A 27,468-nucleotide genomic window follows, 5' to 3' on the forward strand; every position below is an offset into this window, starting at 1 on the left:
CTTTGAGTCCAAATTTCAATCAGAATAATTAATTTAAAAAAAGAGAATGGGAAGAAAACATGCTGTTGTTATTTTTACGTTAATTAGCGTTCTTATCGCTGTCACTGTCCTTTGGCTTTTAATTGGGACTCCGGGGCCACGAAAAATTATAAAAAACGACCCAAAAATAAAATCAAATTAATTACACACACGCGGAGCATATCTAAATCTCGCTCCACCGTACTCACAACGGTGTTTGAAGACAGCTCAAATAAATCCGTTTCCCGTGTAACAATTTATTATGCAGGCGGATTAATTGGACACTTTGTACTTAGACGACAAAGACAACGAAATATTTAAATTAAGGCAGCGTTTCTACACCATGGATTGGAAAATTAAATTATTATTAAATTGTTTGTTTTAATGGTTAAAGTTAGATACCTTTTGTGAAAATTAGTACAAACTTCTACTGTATATTTAACTAATAAAAAAGCAAAATTTATGTAAGAAATTTTCTTTCATTTCGACAGCAAATTAATTATTAATTACATTCTTAATTTCATCGATTCCTCTGGGCACTTATTTTAATATATGTATAATTGATAATTATTTATAATTAGCGAAACGATTTATTATTTTAACGTCTTAAGACTGGATAAAAATAATGTTGGCGATAGTTGGTGCGTCACCGACGGACGTCGCGGCGGGCGCCTTGATTAAAGAGACGTGTCGAGTGTTAATAAAGCGAAGACAGGCGGTTCCCGAGGGATTACCCAGGAATGCGAGAGAGATCGTGGACGACGGCGACACTTGTACACTCTCTACGAAAATGTGGAAATAGCATCATTTCTTGTAATAAGCTATCTCTTCTCCTTGCAACAACAGCTGACGCACACGACAAAGACGAACAGTCGACAGCTGAGCTTTCACGTGAAAATCAAAACCCTCAACTTACGTCAATCATCCACCAACGAATATGCGTATAGTGCAACTTAGTCCCTAGCATACATTTCAATCCACGTATCATAAAAATAAAATTGATAGAGTATGAATCGCATCCGCATTGCGAAACATTTTTTAAAATACTTCAAAGATTGATGGGTAGTTTCAACCCTCACCAAGAAAGTGTAAAATCAATAATATTGTAGATAACAATAAATATTTAATTCAGTGGAGCAATCCTAATGTTGTCTCATCAATCTTGTAACATTTTTAGAATCTATCGTTCAGTTGGCATTGTAAAAATTCAAAAGTATGTAGATTAGGACCTGTCATTATGTATAATAATATTATTACCGCGATAGATTGACAATTTTATTCGCAATTAATAAGAAAACTCGAAGAAATTCTTATGCTCTTCCGTACATGACGAAATACAAGTAGAATAATATGGGGAAAGATTATTATAAAATTTTAGGTTTGTCGAAAGACGCAACGGATGATGACATTAAGAAAGCTTACAGAAAGCTGGCTTTAAAATTTCACCCCGACAAGAACAAGTCAGCTGGGGCTGAAGAAAGGTTTAAAGAAATTGCAGAAGCCTACGAGGTATTGTCAGATGGGAAAAAACGCGACGTATACGATAAATACGGCGAAGAAGGATTAAAAGGCGGTATTAATCCTGAAACATCGGATTCAGGAACATTCAGGTGACAAAATCTAAGTCAAAAAACAATGGACAACTTTCTTATTACCCTTAATCTATTGTAGTATATTTTGCACTAGGGGTACGGTATTCCGTCCCCGGCAAACATCCGGAAGAGGGTGTCGTACTTTCTTACCACGTATACGATTTTTTTTACCACATCCTCAAAAGTACGATTTTTCCTAATTTCAACGATGAGAAAGTGCGACATAATCGCCCAGATATAAAATCGCATAATTTACTGTTTATTCTACGTGGAAACTACTCGCAGGATGATGAAATCCTTTTCAAATAATGAGTAAATGCGATTTCTCACCGGGGAAATTATGTTGTACTTTCTCGACCCTGAAATTACGAGAAAACAGTTTCGATAGGAGTATGGTACTGTAATGTACTTTTCCTTAATTCTTCTTCCCTAAATCTAGGTATACATTTCATGGCGATCCCCGGGCTACTTTCGCTCAGTTTTTCGGCAGCGCTAATCCTTTCCAAACCTTTTTTGACATTGGTAACCACAATCCTTTCTCGTTTGACGATGACACTGATAACGAAGATGACCCGTTCGTAGTTTTCGGTTTGAGGAATAACAAGGACAACACGCAACACACGAAAATCTTTCATTCCGCCAGAAACAACAAGCAAAATCAGGATCCGCCGTTGGAAAAAGATCTTTTTGTCACGTTGGAAGAAGTATCGAGTGGATGTACGAAACGTATGAAAATATCGAGAAAGGTACTGCAGCAAGACGGATCGACGAGACGGGAGGAAAAAATAGTTTCCATTAGCGTGAAGCCTGGCTGGAAAGCTGGGACAAAAATAACATTTCCGAAAGAGGGAGACCAAGAGCCCGGCAGGATCCCGGCGGATATAGTATTTGTAATCAAAGATAAACCTCACGATTTGTTTAAACGTGAGGGTAGTGATATTAAATACACGGCCACTGTGACTTTAAGGCAAGCCCTTTGCGGTTTCAAAATTGATATTCCGACACTTTCGGGACGTATTCTCTCCCTGCGCACGTACGATGAAGTAATTAAACCAAATTCAATTAAAAGATTCTCAGGACACGGGTTGCCTTTTCCCAAAGAACCGTCCAAAAGGGGAGATCTCATAGTCAATTTTGACGTAATATTTCCCGACCGTCTTACCGACAGTAGCAAACAAATACTTCACGATGTTTTGCCAGACAATCATTTTCGTAATCATAATAACAACAATTAATACGATACACATTATCCTCTTTTCTAAAGTTTAAAATTTGTTCGAGATGAAAAATGATGCATTACTAAAGAAACACACACTCACACCAAAAAAATAAGAACGAGATAACTTCCTGAAAGATTTGAAGAAATTCATTTCAGTACTTTTGTTATCTTAAAATTTAATTTAACAATATATATTTAAAATGAAAAAGGAAAAGTTTTCGACTAATATTTTCGACCAATTAAAGGCAGTGGATAGGTACGCTTCAAAAGCAAAACAAGAAATTTGGCGGACACTGCCTGCTAAAATAAATTATAGGTGCACTTTTCTTTTGTATGAATATTTGCGGTCAGGTTGCAAATTAATAGCTTGTTTTGTCACTTAAGAAAAAACATTAAACCGAAAAAATATTGCAGCAGGCATCTTCTTTTTTAGTGGATTTGTTTAATAAAAGAGCTTTTCTGTATAGTCAAAATAGAATAAACAGCTCGAAACAGAGTACATACTATACAGAGTGTTTTTATTCGTAAACCGATATTTCTAATAATTCCGTTATTATATAAAAACGGAAAATATTTTACTAACGTAATGCCACAAGCCATCAATGTTTCCTTTTTTTTTTTAATATAAAAGCAACGAAATCTCGGGTTTCAGTTAATGAACACTCCGTATAGAGCCTTAATTTTTTAACATACGCGATGGTAATAATTACTCCTTATTTCCTTCTGATAGCTGTTAAGTTATGAAACAATAATTAAGTTTCTTTCGATTGTTGTTTTCTATTTTCTTAAAGTATAATAACATTTGATTATAGACGTAAAAAGATTACGTAAAATACTGACTAAACCCCTCGAACAAAGTTGCCACACATCAAAGCCAAGTTACGTTACTGGGAATGAAAAACATTCTTTGTTGGAATTTGTTAACAAAAAAGTTGCTAAATCAAAAAATCGTTTTGAAAATACTTTTGTTAGGTTATTAAATTGTCAAAAAGGAGGAACTTTGTCGGTTGGCGTTTTTTCAAAAAATACAATAATAAGATAACTTTATATTCACCCTGAAATTTTACATCGAAATATCGCAAAGGAAAACTAGCGATATTTCAATTGAAAATTTCAGGACGAAAACGGAAAAGCAGCTAAGTTAAAAAAGGTTCAGTAGATATTAAGATATGGATTTTTGAAATCGTCTACTATTAGCTATTTTTGGACTTAAATAGCGTATAACTAAAGGTGGATTTTTCGAAGAAACGCCAATAGACAAAAGGTGTTTACTTTTGACCATTTAATTATTTACAGATGTATTTTCAAAACGATTCTTTGATATTGTTCCTTAATGTTACTAGTTTTTGTTAATGACAAATTTGCATAAAAAAATGTATTTCGTTCCCAGTAACGTAACAAATCCATTCCACTTTTTCCGGGAGCTTCAGTTACTTTTTACGCATATCTTTGAGGGTCATAGGGTCGTTATACTTTGTTACAGTAAAAAGGCACTCATCAGTGTGTGTTTTCTAATGGTACATAAATAAGATTTTCTTTTGTGTATAATAAATAATATGGTAATTATATAATAAAATATTGAAAACAATTTCACCCTCGATTTTCTAACAATTTATCATTGTCATCGCCCTGTAAATTTCGTTCTACTCGCGTCACATACCGCAGCTAAACAACAGATTAAGCCGATAATTAATAGGCCGTCATTTACTGAGGCAACAATTTGTAAGCAGTTAAGGGACCGCTTTTTTCATCGTAAATCTGTCTTTTATTGGACGCGCACTGGGACGTCCGTCTATTTCGTTTTAACGGTAATTGAGTGTTTTTAAAAATACAAATATACCTACAAACATTTTAAGCACGCCTTAAGGCTTTCACAACGACATGAGTTAAAGGCTTTATTTCTGTTCCTTACACACATTTATTTTTATCTATTTGTATATCTTTTATTACTTCAGTTTAGACGTGTAGTAACGTGCAGTGAAAGATTTGGGGGTAGAAATTGGCGAGCTCTTAAATATTTTTTTTTTTTTCGATTAGCTTAATCATTATTTTTTGTTAATAAATCTTATTAAATTTTAACGAACTGTATCGAAATATCGTCATTTGTGTTCAAGGAAAATTTGAAGCCTAATAAATGATACAATTAATAACAAACAAAGAGAAATCTATATTTTAAAACAAAGCTTGTATTATTTATTATATGTTTATGTTATTCGCCCAAAATTATGCGAATAAGGCTTACGCCAATAAAAAACTTTTTGAATTGTATCCTACCCCAAAATCACTACTTGCGCGTCATCATTAGGCAAAAAGTTATACTAATGTAGTTCGTTAATACCTCCACAGCGCCATCTGCCATGTAGATTATGTACGATTACGATATTAACCAAAGGGGGGCGAATGCTACCTACATAAGCAGGCGACTTTATCGTAATTCAAATAAAATTACAATATTGGGCATTTGTAGCATGATATGACCAAATAGCAATAAAAACAATTGCAGGTCATCATTACCCAATTCTCGAAATGGTTCCCGACTTCAAAAATAACAATATAAAAAATCCTACCTGTCACGAAGAACCATGCACCATCGAAGAAGCGGTTCTTGATAAACTACTTCAAACAAATTCACATCATACTTGTAACACACTAACTTATTTAAATTATAGTACATTAAAAAATACGACAATATATTAACAACACTAGCACTAACTTGCAACGACTCGCGATGAAATATGTGCATCGTAGTACCAACGTGTAACATCTAACATTTAAATAATAGGAGTAGGAATATTAAACTATTTTAATCGAAAAGAAATTTTAAAACACTTCTAATCACTGTTTACATTAAAGAATTTCTTATGATCTTGTAAATATGCAAAAAAAGTTTAGAATATTTCTGAAATATTTAACTTCTTATATAAACTGTTAAGGTACTACNAAATTCATTTACACAATTTTTTCTTTTATTGTATTCAGTTTTTTATAAGAAAGAAAATTATTAGTTCAATCGGTCAACAGGTCATCATCTATATTAATATCCTGAAAAGATGACAAACGTTTTGCTCTCTCACTCAATGCAAGTAATCAATCAATTAATATTATTGATTTAAAAATTCACTTACCGACGTATCGATATTATCATCTAAATTCATGCCTTCAAGATCCAAGTCCAGGTCATCGTCATAGACCGGGGGAGCAGCGTGTATTTCAGAATTTGCAAGTTCATCCACCGTATGAGTTTTGGACCTAGAAATAAAATTATTAACAATCAATCAAAACTTTGTAGAACATATTTAAATACATAAAATCATTTCTTTGTTTTGTAGATTCGTAATTTAATTTTTGAGTTTTTAATTAATTAGTCAATAAAGAAAATCTTACTTGGTAGAACTGACGTCTTGTGATAAATTTATCAAAAGTTGTTGTTGTTTTTGAGGAGATCTGGCAGTTTTCATTTCCTCAACAAGATGCCTTTCATGATTGGGTGTTATTTGCATGGCTTCTTTAGCTAATGGTGGATTTTTTAATTCCTTCTCAAAAAAATGTTGGGCGTCTATGGCGTCTTGGAGTCCAGGGAATAAATTCTCGTAATCGTCAGGGTTCGCAAGACTCTGAGCAGCTTTTTCATTGACAGAACTTAATTGTTCACGCCACAATTTAACTACACGTGATACTTGATCGGGCAAATAGGAACGAGCAAAGAATGCTGCCTCTGGTAACCTACTTGTCTCTATCAAAATATCGAGACATTTATGTAAATCACCCAGCAACATGTACGACAAGAATGCTAAATTGTTTTTTCCTAGAAAACAAAAGAAAATATCCAATCATACCAGAAATAGTAATAAAACAAATAATATACCTTCTGAAAGAGTGGCTTGTCCTAACTCTTGAACTAATTTTTCGTCACCAGTACTAGTTCCTATCAACAATAATCCTCCGAAATCCTGTGCACTTTTCATGCATTCCTTGGCTAATTTAAGGTCATTGGAAGCAATAGCAAGTTCTCCAAGTTGATTCCACTTTTGTGAACTATTTGCTTCTTTGGCGAGGGCATGGGCAGTATTTAAATCTTTAAGAGAAACTGCCAAGTCAAACTTATGTTCTAAATCGGTACTGACGGCTAGGGCTTGTTGTTTGAAGCCCTGCTTTTCTAAGAAGTGCGCCACACGCGTTCGATGCTCTTTTGGGATTGACGGTAATACTTTATCGGCCACAGAGAAATCTTTACGCATAACAGCCGTCTGATATTCCAATACAGACACTAGCAATTGATAACTGACCACACCGAGTTCCTTATCGATGAGGTAAAGACGTTCATCTCGAGGTACATACCCCAAAAGATACAAAGGACGATCCAAATGGGCTATAGTAACTAGTTCTCCGCCCACGTAATAATTTATACGATTTACTGCGTTTGTGTATATGAAACAGTCTCCAACCCACAATCCCGTTTTTACAGTTTCATTTACCTGTTAAAAGAAAAAGATGTAAAGTGTTTTTGAAGAAATCTGACTATTTTCGTATTATTTTCTTCTTACTTCTCCTAAGACTGAAAATGCAGTTTCAATTCCATCTTCAGATGTTTGGTTTGCCTCTCTAGCTTTCTGAACTTGATCAGCATCATAACTTAAAATAAAGAAGCTGTCATCGGTAGCTAGACATACGAGTTTACCACTATCTGACCAAAAGACAGCCTTGGGTTGTATATCAATCCTTCTAACTAAATCCTGAGTATCCCAATCGTAGAAGGTCAGTCCTGACACAGACTTCACTCCTAAAAGCCAACCACCAAAGATACCTTCCGCTCCAAAGTCGGGCTTGAAGTTTTTCTTTTCTTTGAAATTTTTAAAAATCCTAATCGTTGATCCTGCTTCTCGAATCGCATATTCACTTGAATCTTGTGACCACACAAATTCCTGTGCACTACCAAATGCCTTGTTTCTCAAAGCCATTGCTGTATACACAATGTATTCACCATCTCCACAAACGACGACAAAACGCCCGTTAGGATTATGTTGGATTGTCTGTGGATAAATCTCGCATGCCCCCATGTCTTTGACGGCCACGGGAAGACGTTCCCCATCTCGAACTTCAGCCCCTTCGGGTAACGCTTTCAAGTTGGCCTGTTGAAGTTCTGAGTGCCGTGCCCATATTATTTTGCCTCCACTAGCATCCATGCTAACTGCTGGCTCCTCACGGCCGACTTTCACCAGAATGCTGCCCTCATCATAACCCAAAGCCACATTATTTGAACCTTGAAGTGATATTTAAACATTAAAAACATTTACATTTAGAAAGAAATATTTAAGACTATTACCACACCTTTAAGACAGCAAATTGTCCACACCCTTTCAAAACCATAATTAAGACTACTTTCAAGACGATGTGTGTTTGTATGCCAAACTCTTACAGTACCATCTTCACTGCCTGTTAATACAATGGGAAGCTCTGGATGAAAGCATACAGCACTTATGTTTTGAGCATGACCTTCTAATGTTTGCACACAAGTTTTATTTTGATAGTCCCATATTTTTACAAGTCTATCATCTGCTCCTGATATCAGATAGGGCTTGTCACCACCATGGTAGTAATCAACACAATTTACCCCTTTTTCATGCCCTTCCAAAGTAAAATTAGCTGTAGCAGCACCTAACTGCCAAACTTTAAGTGTCCTATCAAGTGAAGCACTTGCAAATGTATTGTTATCCTTAGGATTAAGTGCAATTTGCATGACATAATGGGAATGTCCTTCAAAAACTTGCTGACAAGCCCATGATTTTTCCCAGTTCCATAACTTTATTAACATATCATCTGGGAAGGATATTTTTTTTAAGCATTATAATAAATGTCAGGTAAAAGGCAAGAATCAAAATATACTAACCACTACTAGTGAGAATGTATGGCTGAGTTGGATGAACTACGATGCTTCGTAGATAATCAGAATGAGCTTCAAAAGTATGAACTCTTTCTAAAGTATTATAATTAAACACCCTAATTTGCATATCATCTGAACCAGCCACAATCCAGTTCTTTCTCGGAATAAACTTTGCTGTTCTAATGGGTAAATCACAGACCTCAAAGTTTTTAACTAGTTGCTGGTTTTCATGGTTCCATACGTTTATATTTCCGTTGTACAAGGAACATAGCATCCAGGGTTCAGAAGGATGTAAATCGACACATTTTACTCGATCAGATCTCGCCGTTAGGCGACGTTTAATGTCTAGCCGGAGAGNTATAAATATCATTATGAAGGCTTGATAAACGCAATTAATTAAATGATATATGAATTACTATGTCTGCCTCTAGGTATATGGTTACTGTGCTTTGAATTTTCTTTTACCATTTTAAAATGAGAGTTTCCAGGCAACCTAGTATTTTAGATGACAATATTAATTTAGATCAGTTTTTGAAAATATCTAATTATGAAGAAACCGTTAGACAATTGGATATATATTACGGAATCGGTGAGAATGATTTGTACTTTTATAAATATATAAATGAATCATAAATTTCAGTTAAAAGACAACTGCTTCGTTATCAGAGCCCAATTACAGGATTATTTCCTATATATTCTACAGATACTGAAATTGGAAGTGTACGTGAAAGCGTTTACTGTGCAGCTGCCGTTTGGGGTCTATATCAGTCCTACAGGTATATTAAAGTATTATGAAGTGTACATAAATTTTAATGGGGCATCTTTTAGACGAATTGACGATGACAGAGGTAAATCTTATGAGTTGGGGCAATCAGCTATCAAATGTATGAGAGGCATATTGGAATGTTGGATAAAACAAGCCAAAAGGATAGAATTATTTAAAAAACAACAAAGTTCGGTGTATGCTTTACATGTCAAATTTCACTTAACTACTGGTGACACTGTGTTTACTGATGAAGAGTATCCTCACTTGCAAATTGATGTAGTATCAGTTTATTTGATATTTTTGGTGCAGATGATAACTTCTGGCCTTCAGATAATTTATACACAGGTACTTTTCCTTTGATTTATTGCTGTAATTTGTAAATGAATAATCTTTATTAGGATGAAGTAGCTTTTGTGCAAAATCTGGTTTATTATGTGGAAAGGGCTTACAGGACTCCAGACTTTGGTATGTGGGAAAGGGGAAGTAAATATAACGATGGTACACCTGAAATACATGCTAGTTCTATTGGTATGGCTAAGTCAGCTTTGGAGGCAATCAATGGTTGTAATCTCTTTGGAGAAAAGGGGGCTTCTTGGAGTGTAATTTATGTTGATATAGATGCCCATAATAGAAACAGAAGTATCTTTGAAACCATGCTACCCAGAGAGTCTTCATCTAAGGTTGATACTTTTTTAACCATCATTTATATGAAAATAACTTGTTTTTTTTTTTTCAAGTCTGTAGATGCATCTCTTCTTTTAACTATATCTTTTCCTGCATTCGCGACTCACGAAGACGTTTTGTACAATCAGACAAAGACTAATGTTTTGAGTAAATTGAAAGGCACTTGTGGTTTTAAACGTTTCAGTAGGGATGGATACAAAACTATAATTGAAGATCCTAAAAAACGGTATATATATTTACTTATTTAGTAAATGTTTTTATATTTTATTGATATTTACTGTTCTGCAGTTATTACAATGTGGGAGAAATTAAAAATTTTGAAAATGTGGAGTGTGAATGGCCCTTATTCTACATGCTTATGATAATAGATGGTGTTTTTAAATCCTCCCCAGAACAAATAGAAGAATATCAAGATTTACTTAAGGCTAGAATGTTTAGAGATTCTTTTGGAGGTTTGGAATTATTTACATTTTAAAATCTCCAAAATAAGAATTAATTATTCAATTTTAGACCCAATTATACCAATGTGTTTTTATGTTCCCGAAGATCAATTAGAACAGGAGCGAAATGAACCAAATACGATTTTAAGGTCGCCCTGCAAGATACAAGGTCTCTTCCTATGGAATCAAGCTATGTTTGTTTTGGCACAGCTTTTAACTGCAGGGTTGTTACATATTAATGAATTGGATCCCATTCGTAGGTATTTACCGTCTTACAATAGACCACGAAAATGTGGAAGATACTCAGCCTTTCAGGTAATAATTACACATTGTTACTTCTAAAAGTTGTTTTTTATGTGTTTTATAATTTAAAATTTGATATATTCACAATCAAAGCAAAATTACAAAGGTGTAAAAAAAGTTCTAATTCTTTTAACCTTTTAATGCTTGTAGTTAATTATTATTAGTAATTGTAGCAAATATGTTTCTTACAAGTTGTTTAACTACAAAGAGCTTGTATGTTGTAATTACTAACAAACTAAACAAATGGGTCTGATTTTAACAATATAAGGTTTTAAAATTGTTTTATTTTATTTTTAAATGCTTTTAAATCGCTTTCCGGCGGAGTATTAATTAAGTTTTTTTGTTTTCATGTTGCAGGCCAAGCCGTGCGTTGTAAGTAATTTCGTTTTACGTTGTACATTTCACAACATACATTTTTCGCTTCTAGCTTGATAAGCTTTCTATTATAGTATGCCTACACTCTGTTTTTGTCTTATGTATATATATTTAATTAACGTTTTTTCCTGCAAACATATAACTCGACGTTAATGTTCTCTTTTTGCATATTTTGTTATGTCAAATCAATTGTTTCTTAATTATTACTTAGGTACTATTCGTTTACCTTTTAGGGCACTGCTACAGACCTGGTCGTCCAAATAGTGTTGATAGCGGAATCAATGAGATTGCAAGCAATGATGGCTACGTACGGAATTCAAACGCAGACCCCGCATGAGGTCGAGCCGGTTCAAATATGGTCCTCCACCCAATTGGTTAAGGTGTACCAGAATTTAGGCGTTAATAAAAAATTAGGACTCGAAGGAAGACCTCTCAGACCTGTCGGCAGTTTAGGAACTAGCAAAGTAAATATGATTGGTTTGCATTAAGGCAATTATTAATTAATGTGTTTTCAGGTTTATAGAGTTTGTGGGATGACCGTACTCTGTTATCCCCTCATATTTGAGGTGTCCGACTTTTATTTATACCGTGACATGGCTCTTTTGATCGACGACGTTAAAACCGAACTTCAGTTCGTAGGACGGTATTGGCGTTTATCTGGACGACCCACTGTGTGCCTGTTAATTCGAGAGGAACACATGAGAGACCCTCAATTCAAGAAGATGCTCGATCTCCTTGCTATGTTAAAACAAGGTTACTGTGATGGTGTCAAAGTTAGAATAGGAAGATTACAGAACTTAATTTCCAGCTCTTGCATGGGTAAATTATTTTTTTTTTTACTAAAACTGCGTTTGGTTTATAATATCTATAATTTATAGAACATTTAGACTTTATGAATATTATTGACTTACCTGACGACTCGTTTTCCCATTTCGAGCAGCTGGTTCATGATTATATTGGTTACCAAAGTTTAACGGACGTACCGAGGCTCTTTCATTTAAATGAAGAATTAAAAGATCTAAAAGTTGATACCAAAGATATATTTATTTTGTATAGAACATAAAATTATTTTTTTAAGGATTTTGAAAACAAACCCACCGAGGAAATTATCAACGAAATAAAACACAACGAAAGCGTTTACGCAAAGAGTCAATTGTTTGGGATATTGATGAAAAAAGAAGGCGCAAACTATATACTAGACGACATCACTGTAGAAGAACATATAAGAATGTTGTACCATAAAGCTGGTAGTGTTGGTAACTGGGCAGCTGTACGTTATACGAGTAGTTTACTTCACCATAGCGTCGATTCCATTAGTCCTTTCATTACTGCCGTTTTAGTACATGGAAAGCAAGTAGGTGACAATAAACATACAAATGATAATGTCTATTGAAAGAAATTTCTTTTCTTAGTTAACTGTAGGTGTTATAAATCAAAAGGAGACAGTTTTTGATAAGCCAATGACACCTATTGAGATTCAGTCTATAATTTATAACACAATTCAACCGTATGACGTTATCCAGGCAGTTTTACAACAAGAAGTTATACTCTACTGTGGCAGACTTATATCAACAAATCCGGAATTGTTTCGAGGAATATTAAAAATAAGAGCTGGATGGTTCATAGAGGCGATGAGAATTTATTTAAAAATTACAAATAGTTCGAAACAGCTGGAGGAACATAGTCCCTATGAAATCAGATTACTAGTCTATAAAGTTTTATCTATTAAGGAGTGGGCCAATACAGAAAAGTATGTAGGAACTTTTATTTAAAGAAAAATATTAAACAACAATGTTTTCTATGCTCTTGAAAATAACTGACAAGATCGAAATAATTGTTATTAACTGCTGAAAAATTCTTGCTGTGTGTTTGTCTTTATTAAGATGTTTTTCTGATGGTACACTTACAAATGTTTTATTTTATGTTTCACTCATCTTCTTTTAAGTCTAACGCCGTACCAAAGAAGACAGCTGGAGGGTTGTTTATGTAGAGTACCGGCTTCTTTTTACTATCAGGTGTGGGACGTTCTCACCCGAACACCCGGCGGAATCGTGGTAATGGGGAACTTAATTCCTCAAAATCCTACTCTGTCCAATATGACTAGGTCCGAAATAACTTTCGCTTTACTAGTTGAAGAGGTGATCTGTTTATATTATAGTTTCAGTTATTTTAATTATTATTTTATAACGTATTTTAGGCACTAAATAACATACAACAGCCCGAATATCGACAGTTAATTGTAGATTTATTGGTTGTTGTATCGACGATTCTAACAAGAAATCCTGAACTCAGTTTTAATGATTCTTTAGATTTGCAACAGCTGGTTAAAGATGCAGCTCATATGTATGCAAAAGTGTGTTTTTAATTTTTTCGTCATTTTTTTTACTTATCTTACTCATTTTGTAGGATAATAAATTAAACGGCGACGATATTACGTATTTGTTCAACGCATCTTATTTGCAATGCATCGGTTATTTGGCAAGAGCAGTTGTTAATAACGTGCTTAAAGGAGGTGAACTTACAAAAAACGTTGGACATCCCGCGACGTGCAAAATTTCGTAAGTTTGTTGTAATAAAGATAATTATTTGATATGTTTGTTTTACCGACAAATAATATACATATACTTTAAAATAAATAAAAACCTAATGAATTTATAATTTCTCTTTTCAAACAGAATTTTTAAAAGCCTATTATAAAACGTTAAAATATTATATATGTTGACTTTTGTCCTAAAACAAAGAGAAGTTGAAGAATTATTATAAACGCAGATAAACATTTAAATTTTGCGCAACATATGGGGATTTTTAAAATTACGGTTGCTTGTACAATTGGTATTTCAAACGTCACTAAAATATCTGTATGACGAATGTTGACAAATAAATACGAAAAGGTTATGTTTATTTATTATTATTCAAATTGTACTGAAATAAATGGTTTAATTGTCTGCGAGTAGCTGATAACGATAGTTTTTGTGCTATGAATCGTGTTAAAGTAACAGGTTTTGGTGTAGTGACTAGAAATGTGCTTGTTAGCATTGTAAGTATTAATCGAATTCAAACAGAAAGAACAATCTTGCTGGGAACCGTTGTGAAAATTCAAGAGCAAGTTTCAAAGGAGAAAGTTACGATAAAAATTTTAAAAGATGATTATGAGACGTGGGAGGACGAATCGTTTTACTGTGAAAAATACGTTATTGCAGAAGTTTGCGAAGAAATTTGGCCCTACTTATCGAGCGTTGTTTCACCACAGGAACGTGTTAAACTAGCAAAAAATTCAGAGCTTTGTGAAGCATTAGCAAATACTACCCTCAATTCATCAGTGGTGTTTACTGATAATGACATCTACATTGGTGTGGTTAAATTTAAAGGATCCATTAAAGGATTTGGAAAAGGTTTTGGAATTTTGTTACATGTAAGTGTTTCCATTTATCTTTCAAGTTATTTTCTTATATGTTGTCATTGTAGGAAAAGAAACCTGAAAATAGATGCGACGGTTCTTGTGCTGGAATTAGGTATTTCCACTGTGAACCAGGATTTGGATTATTTACATCTATTGAGAAAATTGTCCCATATAAATTTTACACTTCACATCCAGCTGTTTATTCAAAACAGTCAACTTCTTCAAATATAGACAAACTTACTGAAAAGTATCTGCAAAATATAATAACTAATTCTAAGAGTACTGAATTGTACAAACAAGAAATACAAAATGATAACATTTCCTTTAAGAATGTGTCAAACAATATGCAGCTTAAAACATCTCTTTCATTGCAAAATATTTATGACCCCATTAGTATTCATAGCAGTAATGCAAATAATGATTTTGACCAGAACTCCATTATTCAAGCAGATAAAACAAAATTATTGTCTGGAAAACAAAGGGAGCAAGACAAAACCTATGCAGAGCAAAGACACAAGTCTGAATTAAATTTGATAGACATTGGAGAAAAGAGACATCAGGAATGTAATGATTTAAGCAATATATCTGAGAGCCACCATAATTATATTAGAGATTGTCACAAAAGTAATCATGTTAATGCAGTTATTAATGGATCAGCAAAGGAGATGAGAAACAAAAGCAGCAATTTAATGTCTCATTTGGTAAATGGAAGTAAAACTTTACCTAAAAAGAATAAATGTTTAGAGGAACTGAAAGAAAGCAGATCAACATTTTATTTACCTTATGAACAAAATGAAAGTAAGAATTCATATTACCTTAAAACTGTACTTAAAGTTAGTAAAATTACCTACAAGAGAATCCAGAATTCACAATAACATACTTGTATACTGAACACTATTCATTATCAGTAGAAACTTCATAATGGATGTATGTTGTTAAAACATTTTTGGGGGTGTTTATTTTTAGCACACCAGTATAACTGAAGCATATGTACTGCTTTTTCATGCGTCTATTTTTAACATTGTACACGTATGTTCATACATACAAGTCATTAAATGCTGTTTTTTGTTTTAACGTGTCACGTTAGCGTATAGTCATTTAAAAATAATATGTCCTACAAAAGGCAACAAAATTTAAAACCACTATCGATATATAATAATTCGAGTTTAAATTGTAATATTTATAGTGTTCCTTCAAACAAGCCAGTGTATCAAGATGATATTTACAATCAAATTCCGTTAACTGTTTTAGAATTAAATCGATCGAAAGAACCCACTCAACATGAAAGATTGGGTGATATGCCTTCGACGNTAAATTGTAATATTTATAGTGTTCCTTCAAACAAGCCAGTGTATCAAGATGATATTTACAATCAAATTCCGTTAACTGTTTTAGAATTAAATCGATCGAAAGAACCCACTCAACATGAAAGATTGGGTGATATGCCTTCGACGTCTAACAGGAAAGATCCGCCCATCTTATACTACCCTCCAGATCCAGGAACAACAAAAGATTTGTCGATAGGAAGTTTAGTTGAAATAGCAAACGTTGTTGCTAAAGAGCCTCTTTATGGGGTGATCAGATGGATGGGAGTCGATGTTATAACTAAGCAAGTTCTAGTAGGAGTCGAGTTGGAAGAAGAGCAAACACATTTACCTCTTAATTTAACAGATGGTACTCACAATGGTAAAAGATACTTTAAATGTGCAGAAAATAAGGGCATGTTTGTATGGCTAGAACAGTGCCAAAAAGACTCTAGATTTTTAGATGGTACTCCTACCCCTAGTTACAACTCTGACAAAGTTTTTGGGAAGGTAACGTTAATACGTTTTATATTTAAATATTACCTCTTACAACTTTTTGTCTGCAGGACTGTCCCATAATCGAAGGTGCAATCGCTCCTCTTTGTATGCCCACAGAAGAAGACGTGAACGCAGTTTGTGGTAAATTTCGCGGAATTCAAGGACATCATAATTCTTGTTACTTAGACGCAACCCTTTTCGCTATGTTTACATTTACCGCAGTTTTCGATAGCTTGTTATTTCGTCCGACAAGTTCCAACGACATACCCCGTTATGAAGAAGTCAGTATTTGAATTTATACTACTGTATGAAGTATTTATATTGATTTTTATAGGTGCAACGAGTTTTAAGAGAAGAAATAGTTAATCCCCTTCGATCAAACTTGTATGTACGAGCAGATCGAGTAATGGACTTGCGGAAATTACTAGATCAACTGAGCTCCGTATCAGGACTGACTACCGAAGAAAAAGACCCCGAGGAGTTTCTGAATTGTCTTTTAGCGCAGATTTTAAAGGCTGAGCCGTTTCTAAAATTAAATTCTGGGCAAGAGTCGTATTATTATCAACTCTTCGTCGAAAAGGACGATGGTCTAAGTTTGCCCACAGTGCAACAGTTATTCGAACAAAGTTTTCTTTCAAGTGACATCAAATTGAAACAAGTTCCCTCATGTTTAATTATACAGATGCCGCGGTTTGGCAAAAATTACAAGATGTATCCCAGAATTTTGCCTTCTCAGCTCTTGGACGTTACAGATATAATCGATGATTGTATGTTGCCTTTTTATTTTTAAAATATTGGTAACTAAATTGAAACAAATATTTTAGCTCCACGTCAGTGTACCGTTTGTGGTCAGTTGGCAAATTGGGAATGCAAGGAATGCTTTGGTGACTGTGAAGAAGGGCTTGCAAGTACAGCTTTTTGTGATCCTTGTTTAAAGAAGGTACATGCACATCAGAGACGTTCTGCTCACAGTCCTCGTCCCCTGACGGTCTCGCAAGATTACATAATAATGGCAGAGCATTGCCCACCTCCTCGTCTCTTTATGGAACTATTTGCTGTTGTGTGCATTGAAACGTCTCATTACGTGTCTTTTGTAAAATGCGGCTCTGGTCATGAGGCCCCTTGGTGTTTTTTTGACTCCATGGCAGATAGAAAAGGTATTATCTTAATCAGTCTATTATTTATTTTTGCTTATGGTCATTTTGTTATTCTACAAAATAGGAGAACAGAATGGATATAACATTCCTGAAATGGTTGCTTGTCCTGACGTATCAAAGTGGTTGTCAGACGAACAGTTATGTAGAGTTTTACATGAAAATGCCCCATCTGATAGGTATCTTCCTGAACACGCTCGTAGATTACTATGTGACGCTTACATATGTATGTATCAAAGTCCGGATGTAATGATGTATCAGTAAACATAGCATAAAACGTAGAGAAATTTGTTGGCAAATTTTATTATTTTTTTTGATTATCACAATTCACATTTTATTAAATTAATATATAAGTACTTATGAATTATGTTGTTATTGAGTTCTTGATCAGTATTAGAATTTTTTTTTTCTTAACAAATTATATTTTAAAATAATGGCAAATGGGTTATTTTGCAATGGAATTCGTATATTTAAACAGTAAGAATAAATTATATGTGTTTAACATTGTTAAATGTTATTTAAATAATTTTGAAGAACTTGAATTAATGTTTTAAATGTACTCAAATTGTATTTTATAGTGGATATGTATGTAGTCCCATTCTTAAATTTAAAAAATTGTTAAAAATAAAGCATTGCTCCATTTAAAATAACTATATATAAAGGTTGATTAATTGAATAACGTAGTGCATATTTTAAATCTTATTTATTAGTTTAACACGAAATTAGAAGTTGACGATTAATAAGACCTTAAAAATTTAATTATGAATACAAATTTCTGATGAGATACATTAAAGTTTTTTCATACAGATCGTACACAAACATTCCTGACTACAAGAAAATATATTAAAAACCACGGGGACATTATTCACCTTAATCTATTCCTATATTTATATATACACATACGAATACATTTTTTGTACTTTTGCTCTCACCAAAAGTGACTGACTAAAGTTATTTTCTTTTACTCTACTTTTATAACATTAACATTATACTTATCATTATTAGATAATGACATTTTTAAGAGTGCAACTGACTAAAGTAATTAATAAAACCGTTTTGATCATATTTTTCTAAATTGACAATTTTAATAAAGAAAAGAATAAGTACAATTTATTGTTTGCTTATTATTTTTTAAGTCAGACCCTGCAGTACTTATCTGCACATTGACTTTTTAAGTGTTTATGTATTAATTGAATGTGTATTAACAACAATTACTTATGTCAATGTATCTTACACATTTAAAAGTGATTAAAACGTTAAACTAAAAATACTATGTTGAAATTATCAACTCTTTTTACACACTTTTTATAAACTTCATTACACAACAGAATATTAATATCACCCAAGGTATTATTATATTAAGATATGTTTATTAAAAGGAAAAATAACTAATGAGGAAACTAAATAAGTATGCAACTGTCCTTTAAATTGTGCTGGTGTTATTATAGATATTTGTTTGCAATGAATAAAAGAGTAAATGAGTTTATGTATTGCCATTTAGTCAAAATCATCATCATCCATTGTAAAGTCACTTCCCACTCCTGAATCAGTGGCATACAGTGGACTGAAAGTTTGTTTTTTATTATTTACAAATTAGTCCAGTTAAAAGACTATATCAGATATAAAGTTAAAAAGAATACTTAGGTACTTACTTAATAGCTCGACAGGTAAAAAAGACAATCCTTTTGAGTTTTTTGTTGTAGAAAAAATAATTAAAGCTCCACAAACAACCATCTTCTCCAAAAGGATCAGAGTCCAGATCAGGATTGTATGAATAGATGTCACACTCTTTAGTTACTATTTCATCTTCTAATGCAGCCCATAGCTGCTGTTTAAGAGATCGATATATTTCTCCAGCAGTAGCACATAAATTGGTGTCAATGGCATTCATTACCCATTGTAAAGAGGGTTCTTTGCTGAATTCATGACTCTAAATAATATTGCATATCATTTACTAATTAAAATGAAAACTAAAATAAATAATGTACACGTACTTTGACATCCATAAAATCATAATCTGGGAAAGATGAATTCAATGTAGCAATCAAATAAAACAAAGTTTTTCGGCTTATAGTATCACAAAGAGGTCCATCTTCATCTCCTGAAATACTTTGACTGTAACCTTGAGGAGGTGACAATGCTTGTAAATCATTTGGATTAATTCCATCAGCATTGAATCTTTTATACAGGGCCTTCTCTCCTCCAGCCATTTTACAAGAATAACTTTCAATACGTCCAACTATTTTGCTATCTCCATTCTCAATGCACAAAGCATTATTAATAGCTTCAAAACGACTGCTCTCCAAAAGCTTCATCACTGTTTGTTTATTTGTTTGTTTGAATAGAAGTATTTTATATTTGTACTGTAGGCGGCTTAAGCAATAAAAATTTAAAACGGTAAATTGTTAAGTCTTATAAAACTTTGATAGTTCTTGAACATAACTGTAGGATGTATAAGTATTCCTTTTCGTTTTGAGTGAACTAAACCAACTGACGATAATAAACCAATTTTGATGGCTGCTGTAGTTGATAAAATATTTCGGCACATCACAAACACTTTCACTCAATTAAAAGTAATTTCTCTTTTTTTGTTTTAAATCGCAATCAAAGGAACTGTTTACTAACAAATAAGTGTATTTTGTTTACGATTAGATGGACGATTCCACTTCCTCTTGTAAGCCAAAACTTTATGTTTGTCTTGGTTAATGTTCTGAAATGACCAACTCACAAAGCATTATCACAAAACAGGTATCATATATTATTTTCAATAACTACTGAACGATAACTTTTTCTAATTTGATTATAAAATTGAAATTGGGATAGCGTCCAAAACTCAAAGATGACATTTACGACCTATCTGTGTTTACCACACAAAGGAGAAGTATAAATAGAATCATTAATGCCAATCTTGATGTACGAAAATAGAAAGTTGTAAGTTTCATCTACGGATTTAAAATGATTAATTCGAGGTAAAAAGAATTAATTATGGAAAAATGTGTTATAAAAGTGTTTTAATTACATTATTAATTTTAATAAAAGGATTTATTAATTATATAAAGCCGTAACTAGTGTTCGAAGTTTCAAATTCTTTATGTTGGTAGTAAATAACTTTTATGTTAATTTATATGTGTAATACTTTGCATGTGTACAGTAAATATTAAGCATGTAAAAAATAAGTTGTATACAGGGTGTATAGAAATACGACTTCGTAAAAATTGCCATTTAGTATTTTATAAAGTAATTACAAAATACTTATGTAAATAAAATAATAGTGCTTTATATAAAACGATTTTTAATTTTCTATTATATATAAAAACAACAAAAACGATGAAATAAATGATATTATAGATTCTCTCCAAAATCTACAACGATTTTTCCTCTTAAGTGACCAGCACTTAACATTTCGAGTCCCTTAGGCAATTCATGAAACTTAAACACTTTATGGATGACTGGTTTTATCTACAATAAAGCCTTTTATTCAATAGGAAACTTATTGTGATGCAATTATACTCACTCTCTGCCTTTTTACTAATTTATCTATAAACTGAAATCCACTGGTTGAAGGAACAAAGAAGCCCCATCTAATTGATCTTCCTTCCAAAATACTGAATATATTGGAACTGAGAAGGTTCCCAGCACTTGTTGTAAGTCCTAAAATAAGTCCCTGTTCATCAGTATTAACTAGTAGTGGCGAATTTAGATTAACAAAGTTTGTATATTTCCAACTCTTTGGAAGATTTTCAAAACCAAATTTGCAGCAGTCTAAAATAACGTCATATCTACAAAAAAAAAACAAAATAAGAAAATCAAAAACATTTTTTCTCCAAATATTATTTTCTTTACTGACCTACCCCTTGCTGCCACTTCACTTTCATAATTTGCTTGATGGTAATCAAAAACATTATCTGCTCCTAAAGCCTTTACCAAAGGCACTGCATCAGCAGAACAAGTGCTAACAACCTATAAAAGATTATTTTCTATAGCAATTAAGAATGAACTGAAAATAAAAATAAAATATCATACTTTAGCTTTTTGTGCCTTTAACAATTGTACAGCCATTGTACCGACACCTCCTGAAGCTCCCAACAGTAAAATTTGGCATCTACCAACATCCTTCATAAGAAGACCTCCTGCTATGTATAAACCACCATATGCAGTCATTGCAGCATACGGAATTGAAGCTGCCTCAACATGACTTAAATGGCTTGGTTTATGACAAATCTACTTGTTAACAAGTTAAAACACTAATTAGAAAAGTTGAAAACTGATCTTGTATGAAAATTAAGTTACATGATTTTGATTAACAAGGGCAAATTGTGAGTGGCTTCCTTGCTTATGTAATGGGATAAATCCATATACTTTGTCTCCTAATTGATAACTTCTTCCTACATTATGACCTTTCTCTACAATCTCACCACAGAAGTCTCGTCCTAATGTTAATGGAAATTCTAAGTTATTTTCTCTAAATAAATTAAAAATTCTTCTTCCATAACCACCTACAAAACACAGTTCTTAAAATAGTTATAATACATACTTGCCTTGTGAAATTACCAATCATAGCTTTATCTATGGGGTTTAAAGATGCAGCTTCCACTTTAATTAAAATCTGGTCAGGATCAGTAATAACTGGTGTTCGCATTTGAGATAATTGAAGTTCATTTAAGTCTCCATAATTATGTATCTGCCATGCTTCTATTTTATTTAACGTTTTAGGCTTATTGGCAATATTTGAATGTCGATTACAAAACAACCGAGGAAATGGAGGTAATAAAGTGTTTTTAATCTTGATCATTTGTAACTCAAAAATAATCACACATTAAGAATTATAAATAAAAAGTTGCAGTAGTGTTTTAATACTATTTTCTAAAAAACATAACTGCCTTATATACTCACTAATAAGACGTGGTACAAGTTTTTAGTTTAATCTTTTGAAAACGTTTTACCCGTTTTACTTAAAAATGATTTGTATTTATTGAATGTAGGTTATGTTGATGTTATTTCCATAGGTTATGTTATTCTCGATATCTATGCTCCATATTCTTCTTGATTGTCTATCATAGATAATAACACGCAATGATGATACCATTGTCTATGATATAGACATTTCATTGGGTATGTTCAGCAAAATAAAGCTTATAGAATGTGTAGCCGTAGTGTATCAATGGTGTAGAAGATTTATTATTAGCAGTAAGTTATAATTTTACGAATATAAATCAACTTAATTTCCTTTTTACTGATGTTATTAACGTTTGATAATACGTAAATATGTTTACAAAATGTGAAAACTATGTAATATGTAAACGACGGCTCCCACTGATAATGGTCACACTGAAGGTGGACGAAACACATGTCTATTTTTTAAAAAATACGTGGGATTATTATGGGTGAGTCTTTTTTAGTTTATTTAAAAACAGTTAAAGTATTTAAAACGCTTTAAGATCGAAAATTTACATATACATTTTTCTCCCTTTTGATACATGGAGACTATGGATCATATATATAAATAAGGAAGAGTCTTACAATTTTGCAATATGAACGAATTAATACAAATTATAAAAATAGCAGAAAATATTCATTATAATATTCTCCGTTTGAAAATAAGAGATTTAAAAGATTTCACATTCGAAAACAAACGACATTTTAATTAAGTGGCAAATTTTTGAAGATAATACTTTCTGTTATTATATAGTAACTAATCGACAAATTTCTACGTGATTAATGTATAATTATATTCAATTAAAGTATATAAGACAATGCTACTTTCAAAACCGTTTAGTTTCGTTGAATAATTCGATTAGGTGGTGTTTACAACGAGTACCGTTTTTTTGAAGAAAACAAAATCATCATTTGAAATGGTAAGTTGACGATATGTATTTATTCATTAGTTTGTTATTATAACAAAACAATAATTAAATATGAACTCATATAGTCTTTTGAAGTTTAATTTGTAATGTTATGTATTTCATTTTCAGATATTCTTTTTATTGGTACTACATTTGAGTTCCTTTACGTTAGCTACACACAGACTTCCACCTGGGGGACACGGTCCGTCGAGTGGAAGATTGCATTTTTGGAATAATTATCCAAGAAGAAAGGCTATTTTGTTGTCTATCAACAGCAGACCAGTAAAACCACCACAGGAGTATGGAACGCCTTTTAGAGAACACGATATACCTCCGACATTTAAGTTTCCCATTCGTAGTGATTTCGATACAAAAAGGAACGAGGAGTTCAGTAAAGTTACCATGGAACTCCCTATTTATGATGCACACGATTTTAACAAGCATATTTCAAAGGTGTCGCTTTATCAGAAAAAAAATTATCATTGGTTGAGTCCAACAGTGGCTCATTTTACATACTACAATCCATCAAAACCTTATGAACCTCCAACGAAACCTGCTGAAGAATACGGACCTCCCAGGAAACCTTTTGAAAAGTATGAAGTTCCGACGAAACTTGCAGACGTGTATGGACTTCCAGAAAAACCTGCTGAAACGTATGGACCTCCCACAAAGCCTGCTGAAGTGTATGGACCTCCGAAAAAACCCTTTGAAATATATGGACCTCCAACGAAACCTGCTGAAGAATATGGACCTCCGAAAAAACCTGCTGAAACATATGGACCTCCCACAAAGCCTGCCGAAGTGTATGGACCTCCGAAAAAACCTACTGAAACATACGGACCTCCCACAAAGCCTGCTGAAGTGTATGGACCTCCTAAAAAGCCTTTTGAAATATATGGACTTCCTACAAAGCCTGCTGAAGAATATGGACCTCCGAAAAAACCTGCTGAAACATATGGACCCCCAGAAAAACCTGCTGTAACATATGGACCTCCGAAAATACTATGTGAAACTTATGAACTTCCCATGAAACCTGCTGAGGAATATGGAGCTCCTAGAAAACCTTTTAAGACGTATGAACTTCCAATAGTAAAACCTGCAGAAGTTTATGGACCTCCTAATAAAGAGCATGAGGAAATATATGGATTTCTTAAAAACTCCTACGAAGTTAACGAACTTCCAAAAACACCTGCAACAGTGTATGGACCCCCTAGAAAATCTTGCGAACATGAAAGCCAAGAAACATTTTCCTCTGCTGATGCAAAATTGGATTACAAAACAGATTTTTCTTTACCAGTAAGATCTCATGTCGACTTTAATAAACACACCCATTGGTTTGCACCGGAAAATGGATACTGGCAGGCATCCTCATGGGAAAACATTCACAATCAACATGTTACTGAACATCCACCCCTATTAGATGATATCGGCTTCGATGTGCGCAGTTATTTAAAAGAAAATAATAATTATTTAACAAGACACCCCACAGAACACACACAGATATTTTCAGGCCCTTTTAGAATTCAACAAGGAAACCATGAATGGTAAATTTATGTAATATGTATGTAGGTAATTGAAAACAGAAGCTTTTTAGTCAGTTATGTCCTTTATTACTATTTTTTGTAATACTGTAACTTATTAATATTTTTTGTTTTATTAATCCAATACCTTCTCTTTAATAAAATATTTAATATGAAATGTTGTACTTATATTGCTTTTGTTGCCAAATAGTTTTCATTCATACAACACTAACAGAATCATTCAAATTTAATTTCGATTTTATTGTTATTTAAATAGTTTTGAAGGAATTCCATTATTACATGGTGATGACAAGTTTTTGGAAGGTTGCACATTATCTGCTAATGACCTAATGACTAATGACATTGTTTTAGTTTCAGAAATAATTGCAAATACATTTACTTTCAATAAAGTTCATTTCTTAATACAAGAAAGTTTTATACATCTGTAATATACAAAAAAATGAGTGCAGTTCGTTACTGTTGGGTTATTTTATTACATTAATTAATATGTTATGTAGCAATTTATAAATTTAGATATTTGTTTATTACTTGTCTAGATAATTATTATATTAAGATATGTTTATTAAAAGGAAAAATAACTAATGAGGAAACTAAATAAGTATGCAACTGTCCTTTAAATTGTGCTGGTGTTATTATAGATATTTGTTTGCAATGAATAAAAGAGTAAATGAGTTTATGTATTGCCATTTAGTCAAAATCATCATCATCCATTGTAAAGTCACTTCCCACTCCTGAATCAGTGGCATACAGTGGACTGAAAGTTTGTTTTTTATTATTTACAAATTAGTCCAGTTAAAAGACTATATCAGATATAAAGTTAAAAAGAATACTTAGGTACTTACTTAATAGCTCGACAGGTAAAAAAGACAATCCTTTTGAGTTTTTTGTTGTAGAAAAAATAATTAAAGCTCCACAAACAACCATCTTCTCCAAAAGGATCAGAGTCCAGATCAGGATTGTATGAATAGATGTCACACTCTTTAGTTACTATTTCATCTTCTAATGCAGCCCATAGCTGCTGTTTAAGAGATCGATATATTTCTCCAGCAGTAGCACATAAATTGGTGTCAATGGCATTCATTACCCATTGTAAAGAGGGTTCTTTGCTGAATTCATGACTCTAAATAATATTGCATATCATTTACTAATTAAAATGAAAACTAAAATAAATAATGTACACGTACTTTGACATCCATAAAATCATAATCTGGGAAAGATGAATTCAATGTAGCAATCAAATAAAACAAAGTTTTTCGGCTTATAGTATCACAAAGAGGTCCATCTTCATCTCCTGAAATACTTTGACTGTAACCTTGAGGAGGTGACAATGCTTGTAAATCATTTGGATTAATTCCATCAGCATTGAATCTTTTATACAGGGCCTTCTCTCCTCCAGCCATTTTACAAGAATAACTTTCAATACGTCCAACTATTTTGCTATCTCCATTCTCAATGCACAAAGCATTATTAATAGCTTCAAAACGACTGCTCTCCAAAAGCTTCATCACTGTTTGTTTATTTGTTTGTTTGAATAGAAGTATTTTATATTTGTACTGTAGGCGGCTTAAGCAATAAAAATTTAAAACGGTAAATTGTTAAGTCTTATAAAACTTTGATAGTTCTTGAACATAACTGTAGGATGTATAAGTATTCCTTTTCGTTTTGAGTGAACTAAACCAACTGACGATAATAAACCAATTTTGATGGCTGCTGTAGTTGATAAAATATTTCGGCACATCACAAACACTTTCACTCAATTAAAAGTAATTTCTCTTTTTTTGTTTTAAATCGCAATCAAAGGAACTGTTTACTAACAAATAAGTGTATTTTGTTTACGATTAGATGGACGATTCCACTTCCTCTTGTAAGCCAAAACTTTATGTTTGTCTTGGTTAATGTTCTGAAATGACCAACTCACAAAGCATTATCACAAAACAGGTATCATATATTATTTTCAATAACTACTGAACGATAACTTTTTCTAATTTGATTATAAAATTGAAATTGGGATAGCGTCCAAAACTCAAAGATGACATTTACGACCTATCTGTGTTTACCACACAAAGGAGAAGTATAAATAGAATCATTAATGCCAATCTTGATGTACGAAAATAGAAAGTTGTAAGTTTCATCTACGGATTTAAAATGATTAATTCGAGGTAAAAAGAATTAATTATGGAAAAATGTGTTATAAAAGTGTTTTAATTACATTATTAATTTTAATAAAAGGATTTATTAATTATATAAAGCCGTAACTAGTGTTCGAAGTTTCAAATTCATTATGTTGGTAGTAAATAACTTTTATGTTAATTTATATGTGTAATACTTTGCATGTGTACAGTAAATATTAAGCATGTAAAAAATAAGTTGTATACAGGGTGTATAGAAATACGACTTCGTAAAAATTGCCATTTAGTATTTTATAAAGTAATTACAAAATACTTATGTAA

General features: G+C 32.6%; 7 protein-coding genes across 12 annotated transcripts; 3 read left to right on the plus strand and 4 right to left on the minus strand.

Annotated features, from left to right (window-relative positions):
* Positions 1-557: 557 nt before the first annotated feature.
* Positions 558-5,390, plus strand: LOC108738124 (dnaJ protein homolog 1-like). Of its 2 annotated transcripts, XM_018471375.1 has the most exons (3): positions 558-1,628; positions 2,050-2,132; positions 2,193-5,390. In XM_018471375.1, the coding sequence occupies exons 1-3, from the start codon at positions 1,369-1,371 to the stop codon at positions 2,843-2,845; spliced, it is 996 nt and encodes a 331-aa protein (XP_018326877.1). In that variant the 5' UTR covers positions 558-1,368; the 3' UTR covers positions 2,846-5,390. The 2 variants fall into 2 exon arrangements, with proteins under 2 accessions (XP_018326877.1, XP_018326876.1); XM_018471374.1 differs by having other exon boundaries at positions 2,050-5,390.
* A 413-nt stretch (positions 5,391-5,803) lies between these two features.
* LOC108738149 (coatomer subunit beta') lies at positions 5,804-9,080 on the minus strand. The gene is made up of 7 exons (XM_018471411.2): positions 8,717-9,080; positions 8,158-8,646; positions 7,374-8,089; positions 6,695-7,304; positions 6,214-6,634; positions 5,955-6,078; positions 5,804-5,871 (listed from the first exon to the last, which is right to left on the minus strand). The coding sequence occupies exons 1-7, from the start codon at positions 9,078-9,080 to the stop codon at positions 5,836-5,838; spliced, it is 2,760 nt and encodes a 919-aa protein (XP_018326913.2). The 3' UTR covers positions 5,804-5,835.
* LOC108738141 (probable phosphorylase b kinase regulatory subunit beta) lies at positions 9,069-13,936 on the plus strand. Of its 3 annotated transcripts, XM_018471399.2 has the most exons (17): positions 9,069-9,141; positions 9,199-9,299; positions 9,351-9,486; positions 9,539-9,821; positions 9,875-10,156; positions 10,214-10,386; positions 10,449-10,612; positions 10,671-10,915; positions 11,261-11,275; positions 11,512-11,742; positions 11,794-12,097; positions 12,157-12,302; positions 12,357-12,632; positions 12,691-13,028; positions 13,224-13,416; positions 13,476-13,631; positions 13,685-13,936. In XM_018471399.2, the coding sequence occupies exons 1-17, from the start codon at positions 9,128-9,130 to the stop codon at positions 13,838-13,840; spliced, it is 3,213 nt and encodes a 1,070-aa protein (XP_018326901.1). In that variant the 5' UTR covers positions 9,069-9,127; the 3' UTR covers positions 13,841-13,936. The 3 variants fall into 3 exon arrangements, with proteins under 3 accessions (XP_018326901.1, XP_018326903.1, XP_018326902.1); XM_018471401.2 differs by having other exon boundaries at positions 9,077-9,299; positions 13,476-13,621; positions 13,685-13,785; XM_018471400.2 differs by lacking the exon at positions 11,261-11,275 and having other exon boundaries at positions 9,077-9,299.
* A 1,747-nt stretch (positions 13,937-15,683) lies between these two features.
* On the plus strand, positions 15,684-18,233 carry LOC108738142 (ubiquitin carboxyl-terminal hydrolase CYLD). The gene is made up of 6 exons (XM_018471403.2): positions 15,684-15,893; positions 16,038-16,492; positions 16,549-16,761; positions 16,815-17,247; positions 17,305-17,637; positions 17,702-18,233. The coding sequence occupies exons 1-6, from the start codon at positions 15,788-15,790 to the stop codon at positions 17,896-17,898; spliced, it is 1,737 nt and encodes a 578-aa protein (XP_018326905.1). The 5' UTR covers positions 15,684-15,787; the 3' UTR covers positions 17,899-18,233.
* A 91-nt stretch (positions 18,234-18,324) lies between these two features.
* LOC112903917 (repressor of RNA polymerase III transcription MAF1 homolog) lies at positions 18,325-20,511 on the minus strand. Its single transcript, XM_025973803.1, has 3 exons — positions 19,629-20,511; positions 19,287-19,564; positions 18,325-19,198 (listed from the first exon to the last, which is right to left on the minus strand). The coding sequence occupies exons 1-3, from the start codon at positions 19,947-19,949 to the stop codon at positions 19,132-19,134; spliced, it is 666 nt and encodes a 221-aa protein (XP_025829588.1). The 5' UTR covers positions 19,950-20,511; the 3' UTR covers positions 18,325-19,131.
* A 397-nt stretch (positions 20,512-20,908) lies between these two features.
* On the minus strand, positions 20,909-22,649 carry LOC108738101 (reticulon-4-interacting protein 1 homolog, mitochondrial-like). 3 transcript variants are annotated; one of them, XM_018471342.2, is made up of 7 exons: positions 22,528-22,649; positions 22,186-22,432; positions 21,925-22,130; positions 21,658-21,855; positions 21,482-21,594; positions 21,149-21,413; positions 20,909-21,093 (listed from the first exon to the last, which is right to left on the minus strand). In XM_018471342.2, exons 2-7 carry the CDS (start codon positions 22,424-22,426, stop codon positions 20,977-20,979), a joined length of 1,140 nt encoding a protein of 379 aa, XP_018326844.1. In that variant the 5' UTR covers positions 22,427-22,432; positions 22,528-22,649; the 3' UTR covers positions 20,909-20,976. The 3 variants fall into 3 exon arrangements, with proteins under 3 accessions (XP_018326844.1, XP_018326843.1, XP_025829567.1); XM_018471341.2 differs by having other exon boundaries at positions 22,186-22,649; XM_025973782.1 differs by lacking the exons at positions 22,186-22,432; positions 22,528-22,649 and having other exon boundaries at positions 21,658-21,878; positions 21,925-22,010.
* A 2,916-nt stretch (positions 22,650-25,565) lies between these two features.
* Positions 25,566-27,085, minus strand: LOC108738104 (repressor of RNA polymerase III transcription MAF1 homolog). The gene is made up of 3 exons (XM_018471343.2): positions 26,203-27,085; positions 25,861-26,138; positions 25,566-25,772 (listed from the first exon to the last, which is right to left on the minus strand). The coding sequence occupies exons 1-3, from the start codon at positions 26,521-26,523 to the stop codon at positions 25,706-25,708; spliced, it is 666 nt and encodes a 221-aa protein (XP_018326845.2). The 5' UTR covers positions 26,524-27,085; the 3' UTR covers positions 25,566-25,705.
* Positions 27,086-27,468: the final 383 nt, after the last annotated feature.

The sequence above is a fragment of the Agrilus planipennis genome, unplaced genomic scaffold (assembly GCF_000699045.2).
Source record: "Agrilus planipennis isolate EAB-ADULT unplaced genomic scaffold, Apla_2.0 scaffold128, whole genome shotgun sequence".
In the NCBI taxonomy this organism is placed as follows: Eukaryota; Metazoa; Arthropoda; class Insecta; order Coleoptera; family Buprestidae; genus Agrilus; species Agrilus planipennis.

What these genes read in the sequence shown, in the direction of transcription:
- LOC108738124 (XM_018471374.1), top strand. Translation starts at nt 1,369, where the DNA reads ATGGGGAAAGATTATTATAAAATTTTAGGTTTGTCGAAAGACGCAACG. An exon ending in TCGGATTCAGGAACATTCAG is followed by an intron (nt 1,629 to 2,049) that starts GTGACAAAATCT and finishes CCCTAAATCTAG; the next exon opens with GTATACATTTCATGGCGATC.
- LOC108738141 (XM_018471399.2), top strand. An exon ending in GTTTAGAGATTCTTTTGGAG is followed by an intron (nt 10,613 to 10,670) that starts GTTTGGAATTAT and finishes ATTCAATTTTAG; the next exon opens with ACCCAATTATACCAATGTGT. An exon ending in AATTTCCAGCTCTTGCATGG is followed by an intron (nt 12,098 to 12,156) that starts GTAAATTATTTT and finishes TATAATTTATAG; the next exon opens with AACATTTAGACTTTATGAAT.
- LOC108738142 (XM_018471403.2), top strand. Translation starts at nt 15,788, where the DNA reads ATGTCCTACAAAAGGCAACAAAATTTAAAACCACTATCGATATATAAT. An exon ending in AAACAAGCCAGTGTATCAAG is followed by an intron (nt 15,894 to 16,037) that starts ATGATATTTACA and finishes CAGTGTATCAAG; the next exon opens with ATGATATTTACAATCAAATT. An exon ending in TACAGATATAATCGATGATT is followed by an intron (nt 17,248 to 17,304) that starts GTATGTTGCCTT and finishes CAAATATTTTAG; the next exon opens with CTCCACGTCAGTGTACCGTT.
- LOC112903917 (XM_025973803.1), bottom strand. Translation starts at nt 19,949, where the DNA reads ATGAAGCTTTTGGAGAGCAGTCGTTTTGAAGCTATTAATAATGCTTTG. An exon ending in ATGATTTTATGGATGTCAAA is followed by an intron (nt 19,565 to 19,628) that starts GTACGTGTACAT and finishes AATATTATTTAG; the next exon opens with AGTCATGAATTCAGCAAAGA. An exon ending in TTTACCTGTCGAGCTATTAA is followed by an intron (nt 19,199 to 19,286) that starts GTAAGTACCTAA and finishes ACAAACTTTCAG; the next exon opens with TCCACTGTATGCCACTGATT.
- LOC108738101 (XM_018471342.2), bottom strand. Translation starts at nt 22,426, where the DNA reads ATGATCAAGATTAAAAACACTTTATTACCTCCATTTCCTCGGTTGTTT. An exon ending in CCCTTGTTAATCAAAATCAT is followed by an intron (nt 21,856 to 21,924) that starts GTAACTTAATTT and finishes GTTAACAAGTAG; the next exon opens with ATTTGTCATAAACCAAGCCA. An exon ending in TAAAGGCACAAAAAGCTAAA is followed by an intron (nt 21,595 to 21,657) that starts GTATGATATTTT and finishes AATCTTTTATAG; the next exon opens with GTTGTTAGCACTTGTTCTGC.
- LOC108738104 (XM_018471343.2), bottom strand. Translation starts at nt 26,523, where the DNA reads ATGAAGCTTTTGGAGAGCAGTCGTTTTGAAGCTATTAATAATGCTTTG. An exon ending in ATGATTTTATGGATGTCAAA is followed by an intron (nt 26,139 to 26,202) that starts GTACGTGTACAT and finishes AATATTATTTAG; the next exon opens with AGTCATGAATTCAGCAAAGA. An exon ending in TTTACCTGTCGAGCTATTAA is followed by an intron (nt 25,773 to 25,860) that starts GTAAGTACCTAA and finishes ACAAACTTTCAG; the next exon opens with TCCACTGTATGCCACTGATT.